This window comes from Microtus ochrogaster, chromosome 2 (genome assembly GCF_000317375.1).
Source record: "Microtus ochrogaster isolate Prairie Vole_2 chromosome 2, MicOch1.0, whole genome shotgun sequence".
Classification (NCBI taxonomy): domain Eukaryota; kingdom Metazoa; phylum Chordata; class Mammalia; order Rodentia; family Cricetidae; genus Microtus; species Microtus ochrogaster.
In genome coordinates, this window is record NC_022010.1 from 72299131 (window position 1) to 72306096 (window position 6966).

Genomic DNA, 6966 nt, shown 5'->3' on the forward strand with positions numbered 1-6966 from the left:
TGATTTGTTTATCACCAAAGCACGTGAATCATTGGCACCAAAGCACGCTTTGGCAGACTACGGTTCTAGACAAGGCAAAGGTATTGACGATGAATGTGCAAAGAATCTAAATGTAAACCTTAAACTAAAGGGAACCCATCCACTCTACACTAAGACCCGCTCAGCCAGTAATATAAGATTTAATTTTCAGATCTCGTTCGGGTTCAAGAGCCCAGCCGCACCACTGCGCCTATGGACTACAACTCCCAGCATGCAAGAGGTCTCTACCCATGTACCCTGGAACCCGATGAGCACATTTCCCAGAAAGCCGAGCGGTTACGCTGGCGCGCGCGTGCACTCTGTCCCCTCTGAGCTCCGTCCCCGACTTGGGTTTGACCTACACCCGCCCGGAGAAAGATGGCGGCGCCAGCAGCGGCCGGGTTCTCCCGGCAGGTAGGCGAAGCTGGCGGGAGGTCCCACCCGGGGTGGCCGGTCCCCGGTTCCCAGCGCCGCGTGCGAGGCCGTGGCTGAGGGGTCAGCTCGCCCACGAGAGCCGTGGGCCCGCGACTGGGCACAGCGTGGGGCGGATGGGGCTTCGGCCCCGCGGGTTGTGGGCGCGGGGTTGCGCTGTCTTGACCTTGACATCCGGGGTCACCGCGCGGAGGAGCAGCCCGCCAGGGTCTGGGAGACGGAGGAACCTGGAATTGGTTGGGAAAAACACGCCCCTGGATCAGCTGCCGTGATGCTTTTCGTTTGCAACACCGTAGTTTTTAACTCAGCCAGTTCTAATCTATGCATTCCAGAGCTGGAAGCATAATGACCTGTTGTGCCCTTGCGAAGTGCTTCCTAAGCTGTCGATTCCAGGCTTTTCCCGTGACAGACAGTGTCATCTCTTAAGACCCGAAGCCTGCCATATCAAGTATACTTGGTCTTGGGTAGCGTTTCAGTTCCTAAGCAAGTATATTTGCTTGAATCGTGACTGAAATCCTCCTACTCTCGTTAAAAGGTGACATATCTATAAATATTCCACTTTCATATAAAATTCTTATCGAAGGTGATAGATGTCATTTTTGGAAAGTTAAATTTTGGGAAGTTAGCATTTTCTCTCTCAGCCATCCAGCAGGGAAGGTGGTAGGGAGGCCGTTTCCAAAGCAATTGGGATGGTTCAATAGGGAATTTATTCGTAGATAAAGAGCAGTTCCCATTTATATGGCCTGTGTGATAAGAGAATTGATGCAACGAATCGCTTAGATTATTTTAACATACTGCTAAGTAATGCAGAAATCCTTCCCGTAACCCTGTTTTATCTCTGTGTTCTAAAGGTACGGAGCTTCAGCACGTCTGTGGTCAGGCCCTTTGCCAAGCTCGTGAGGGTATGTTGACCTCCGTTCTCTTGTGGTGGGAGTTAAACAGAAATTCAGAGGTGTGTAGTTACTAACCTTTTCTCTGCAAGATTCGCAGTTTCCAAATGAGTTGGGGGAGGGGGTCAGCCCATCCCTAGCCTTTAATGTTTTAAGAATTATGGGTAAAGGCTCCTGGTGGCAAGCCTGAGAATCTGAGATCAATCCCTGGAAGCCATATGGGGGAAGGAAGGGCCCTGCAAATTGTCTTCTGCCCTCGGTTTTCCACATCTGTGTACACGCACACACACAAACAGGGTGTATGGGTAAACTAATTTTAAATTGTTTTTTCCTAGTAGTCCTTCATAGACAAGCTAGCCTTTTGTTTTCTTTCTATGAAGGAAATATTTCTAACTAAAGAAAATAAAGTGCCCAGGTTCTTCTTTTTTCCCCCCTCGAGACAGGGTTTCTCTTGTAACCGCCCTGGCTGTCCTGGAACTCACTCTGTTGACCAGGCTGGCCTGGAACTCACAGAGATTGGAGTGCTGGGAGTAAAGCCGTGCACCACCCGGCTGTTGCCCAGATCCTTAGAGTTGTTACAGGAGTTGATACTGTGTCGCAATTCCAGGTTACTTCCTGACACTCTGCACTCTTTTTCTCCAAACAAAATCAATACTGATGGGTCCACTCTGTTGGCTCTACCAGGCACCTGTAGTCTCACCCTTGCAAAGGTCTGCCAGCCCCTTTCTCTTTAACCCAGAAGTCTGATTGATGCGGACAACTCCAACTTGGTTACCCAATACAGAGTGAAGTATGGGTGAATGTACATGGATTATTTTCTAGTTTATGTGTGAAGGGTCCATTCAGCTTTCTTAGCTTCCAGGTCTAGAGATATTCTGGGTTGTCATATGCTCTCTGGCGCCCAGGCCAGTCAACTGTACGTAAACTCACCTTGGGAACTAGCAGAACAGAATGCAGTAGGAACTTACAGAAACACATTCCACCCGTCTCAACAGAAGCAAATTCCGTGAGACCTCTGAATAGAGGCATTTTATTCATCCTGAGAGCATCCTCAAACACCGTAACAGTGATGGGGAGTGTGCACTTGGCCGGTTCTCATACACTGGTCCGGCTTCGCCTGTCTTCAGAGCTGTGAGCTGTTAGTCCCTGAACCCTTCCATGCCTAGAGCTGCCTTGTACTGAGTTCAAGCCAGGGAGAGCTCAGACAGTTGCAGGTAGGTAGAGCCAGAAGAGACTCGGGACAGAGGAAGTGAGATGTCGCTCATGTGTGAGTCCTCATTTAGGACTGCTCCTTGGTGAAGTGCTTAACTGCTGTGGTAGTGGGAACTGTGGTCTCTAAGTCATAATACAACAGTAATTGTCCTCCTGGCTGAACTCTTCCCCCCTTCCCTCTTTTCCTTCCCAGCCCCCCGTGCAGCTTTATGGCATCGAAGGTCGCTATGCCACCGCCCTTTATTCTGCTGCTTCCAAACAGAATAAGCTGGACCAAGTGGAAAAGGAGTTGCTACGGATGGGGGTGAGTAGCTGTCCTGGTGGTGCCTGTTCCTGACCTGTAAAAAGAGCCACTGGAAACTACAAGACATGTTTAAGAACACTTGGCCGTGTTAAAAGATCAAGGTTATGTTAATGTCTTTTGAATTTATTTTCACATTACTGAAATTACATTTCTTCATGACAGTTTCTTCGGGAACTTCCTAGATTTAAAAAAATAATTCTGGGCTGGAGAGATGGCTCAGTGGTTAAGAGCATTGCCTGCTCTTCCAAAGGTCCTGAGTTCAATTCCCGGCAACCACATGGTGGCTCACAACCATCTGTAATGAGGTCTGGTGCCCTCTTCTGGCCTGCAGACATACACACAGACAGAATATTGTATACATAATAAATAAATATAAAAAAATTTAATTACCTTTCCTTATTTTGGGAATTGAGGACTGTTGGGCATGTACGGTGCAAATATAGAGGTTGGAGTCCCATCCTCTACCCTGCGAGTTCTGGGGAGCAAACTCAGGTCAGCAGCTTGGCAGCCAGTGTTCTGCCCACTGGGCCATCCTGCCCTTCCAGGGAATTTGTAATTATTCCCAAGAAGTGAAAGAAGAATGGCTGAGCAGAGGCTGCTGGGTAATGAGACAGAACTGATAGGCCCAAGACTGCCCAGGAAAAAAAAAAAATCTCTCTTTGCATTTTCCTTTGAAAGGTAAAGAAAGGGAAATCACCTTTGAATAGCAGAAACCAAGTGTCTGCTCTCACTCCACGGCCAGTGTGGTCACCCCAGGGGAAGGGTGGTTTTTCCAGTTAGATGTTTTAAGATCCCTTAGAGAAAGCAGTCCGGCCTTCCCGGGCTAGCACAGTGTCCTGTGTAGTAGGACCACTGCACGGGCTGCTCATCTCATTCACTCAGCTTAAACTTTACTCTGTTTATAAAACAAATTTAGCTGTCCTCCCTCCTTGTCTGCACTTGTCTGACACTGAGGCACTTGGCTGGGCCTGGCTTCCTGCCAGAGACCCTGTGGACAGGCATTGACTGGAGCAGACAGGCCCTGTTCTGGTCATCACTGTATATGGTGGTCAGTTAAGCTCTCTTTGAGCCAAGCAATCATGAAGGTGATGATTTTGGTGGTGAACATTAGCTTGGTATATGGGCAGATAAGATGTCTCCTTGGGTAAGGACACTTACCACCAAGCATGGCATTTGAGTTCACTTTCTGAGACCCACGTGGTGTATGGTGGAAGGAGAGAACCAACTCTGGCCAAGTTGTTGTTGGACCTGCATGCATTCACCATGCCATAGTCTCTCCCCTCCTCCCTCTCTCTTTCTCTATGTGTGTATGTGTCTGTCTGTCTGTCTCTCTCTATGTGTGTATGTGTCTGTCTGTCTCTCTCTCTCTCTATGTGTGTGTATGTGTCTGTCTGTCTGTCTCTGTGTATGTGTCTGTCTATCTCTATGTGTCTGTCTCTCTCTTTCTCTATGTGTGTATGTGTCTGTCTGTCTCTCTCTGTGTATGTGTCTGTCTAACTCTATGTGTCTGTCTCTCTCTGTGTATGTGTCTGTCTATCTCTATGTGTCTGTCTCTCTCTTTCTCTATGTGTGTATGTGTCTGTCTCTCTCTCATGTTTCTCATTACTTAGATTTGCTTTTATACAACCCAGAAGTCAGTCCTAGAGAAGAAGGTAGACAGTTATCTGAGGTGCTACAAGTGAGGTTTTGAGGGGCTGGGGGCAGGGGTGGGATGGTAAGAGATGTCACCTTAGATGTCTGCTGGGTGTTACTAGCAGAAACATGAGAAGGTGGGTAGCCCAGGCTCCGGGGCCATATCTGTAAAGGCCTTTTCTGTGTGGCTACTCAGGTGGAAATCCTAGCGTGAAAATCAGCACTGCTTGGCAATGGACTGAATTCCAGCCAGGAGCCAGTGGGGTGCTGGGGAGCAGCTGGCAGGCGGGCAGAGGTGTAACTGGGAGGTGCCTGCCGAGGAAGAGCCATTGTGGGTCCTTGAACTCTGGTCTGATGGTGAGGTCAGCGGGTGCTGAAGCTGCAGGTGGTTACTAAGTTGGTGTTTGTGCTTTAGCAAAATGGGGATAAAATGGATTTGCAACGTGGTTGTGGTTCTTGTTCTCTTCCTTTCAGTCCAGAATCTCATAGTTAGGTTTGTCTGGGGACTCAGGGAGCTGGGGGAATGTGTGCTGAGGAAAACGGGCTTACGGTGTCACATGCGGTGGGATATATGGTGAGACTGTGGCTGCTTAATTTTGTATGGTTTCTTAAAATACGTGTAAGGAACCTCATAAGGTATTTCTGGAGTTCTTTAAAGTATATCTTTAACCCCATGTAAAGTCATGAACAAAATGTGTGCCGACTGACTTGTGTGTGTGCTTACAGCAACTCCTGAAGGACCCCAAGGTGTCTCTTGCAGTTCTGAACCCCTACGTCAAGCGCTCCATCAAAGCGAAAAGCCTGGCTAGTATCACAGCCAAGGAAAAGTTTTCTCCGCTGACAGCCAACCTCATGAGTGAGTGTGGCCACGTTCCCAGTTGGGTTTTCTTAGATAATTGTTTTAACTGTGCAAGGGTTGGGGTTAGGGTTAAGAGGGGGAAGTGACCAGAGAGAGAAAAAAAGTTGGTGCCCCAGGAAGTCAAAAGATCCCCTGAAACTGGAGTTGTGGGTGGTCATGAGCCAACATATGGGAACTGAGCCTGGGTTTGCTGCAGGAGCACCTCCCGTGCTGAGTCACTGAGTCGTCCCTCCAGCCCCCATTCGCAGTCTGATTGTGGTGTCCCCAGCTACAAATTGGCTTTGCTCTGAATGTGACTCACTGAGTTCCTGTCACTTCCGCAGATGTGCTTGCTGAGAACGGACGGCTAAGCAATACCCAGGCAGTCATCTCTGCCTTTTCCACCATAATGAGTGTCCACCGTGGAGAAGTGCCATGCACGGTGACCACAGCATCTGTAAGTGATGCAACTTGTCACTAGTGAGATTCCTGTGAGCCTCCACCTGGAAGCCAGCAGTTAGTCATGGGGATCCTGGCTGCATTTAAAGGACATCGAAGCGTTTTATGAAATAGCTGTTTAGGTCCTGTTATAGCCTGGACTCTTAAATGCAATGTTAAGTTCTAGAATAAGACTGTTTAACCTGTGGCCTGCTGCCAGCAGGGCAGTAACTACCACCATTTATTGGTGCTGCCATCTGCTGGGGACCTTGTCATCTTTACTATCCTAAGATTGTCCTTATTTTATAGGCAAGAAGGTGAGGCTTAGGTGGGCTCAGGATCACTCGGGCCTCTTTTCTCAGAAGTCTGCACTCTGTGTACATTATATTCCCTTCCTACGAGTATTTGTATTTTTTTTCCCTCTCTCTAACTGTGGTCCTGCTGTTGTGCTCTGTTTAAAGGGTGGTCATTCTTTTTTAGCCTTTAGATGACGCTGTTCTCTCCGAGTTAAAGACCGTGCTGAAGAGCTTCCTGGGTCAAGGACAGATATTGAAACTGGAGGTTAAGGTGGGTTTGGTCCCTTCATTGTCTGACTCGGCCATGGCTGTGGGCAGTGTTGGTGCCGACGCTGAGCTGAAGCTGAGTCCTGATCCCAGCATAGTTCCCATTGTGTTGTGGGTGGTCTGCCTGTTTTAGCGAGCCTCCTCAGGGTTTTGGTTGTTTTTTAATCTGCGCACCTGATGAGCGAATCCTGTGTTTTCACATTTGCAACCTGTTTTATTTCCTAGACTGATCCGTCAATCATGGGTGGCATGATTGTCCGAATTGGGGAGAAATACGTTGACATGTCTGCGAAGACCAAGATTCAGAAGCTCAGCCAGGCCATGCGGGAAATGCTCTGAAGGCTGTTGCCTGTGCGAGCGCTCATCCTTGGAGCAACAATAAACCACTTCCTAAACAGAGGGTGCTGCTTCTTGTCCTTTAAGGGATTTGCAGTGCAAGGTCTTCATCCTCCTGTGGGCGGGCTCCTCTAGTCTTGAGTTTAGAATGCCCTTGGGCTGGACTGTGTGTTATTCTTAGGGATTCCTTGATTAAATTAACATTTTATCTACATATATAGCCTACCAAAATCTCACGTCTTTGAGGGGTGGCTGAAGGAGGCTTCTCTACTGAAAGGTTTTCTTGATCCTGACATAAAACTC

At 48.3% G+C, this 6966-nt stretch overlaps 1 protein-coding gene across 1 annotated transcript; it reads left to right on the forward strand.

The window, feature by feature from the left end:
• Positions 1-301: 301 nt before the first annotated feature.
• On the forward strand, positions 302-6726 carry Atp5po (ATP synthase peripheral stalk subunit OSCP). The gene is made up of 7 exons (XM_005345190.2): positions 302-432; positions 1302-1352; positions 2746-2856; positions 5215-5344; positions 5671-5783; positions 6245-6331; positions 6553-6726. The coding sequence occupies exons 1-7, from the start codon at positions 397-399 to the stop codon at positions 6664-6666; spliced, it is 642 nt and encodes a 213-aa protein (XP_005345247.1). The 5' UTR covers positions 302-396; the 3' UTR covers positions 6667-6726.
• Positions 6727-6966: the final 240 nt, after the last annotated feature.

What these genes read in the sequence shown, in the direction of transcription:
- Atp5po (XM_005345190.2), top strand. Translation starts at nt 397, where the DNA reads ATGGCGGCGCCAGCAGCGGCCGGGTTCTCCCGGCAG. An exon ending in CCTTTGCCAAGCTCGTGAGG is followed by an intron (nt 1,353 to 2,745) that starts GTATGTTGACCT and finishes TTTCCTTCCCAG; the next exon opens with CCCCCCGTGCAGCTTTATGG. An exon ending in TATTGAAACTGGAGGTTAAG is followed by an intron (nt 6,332 to 6,552) that starts GTGGGTTTGGTC and finishes TTTATTTCCTAG; the next exon opens with ACTGATCCGTCAATCATGGG.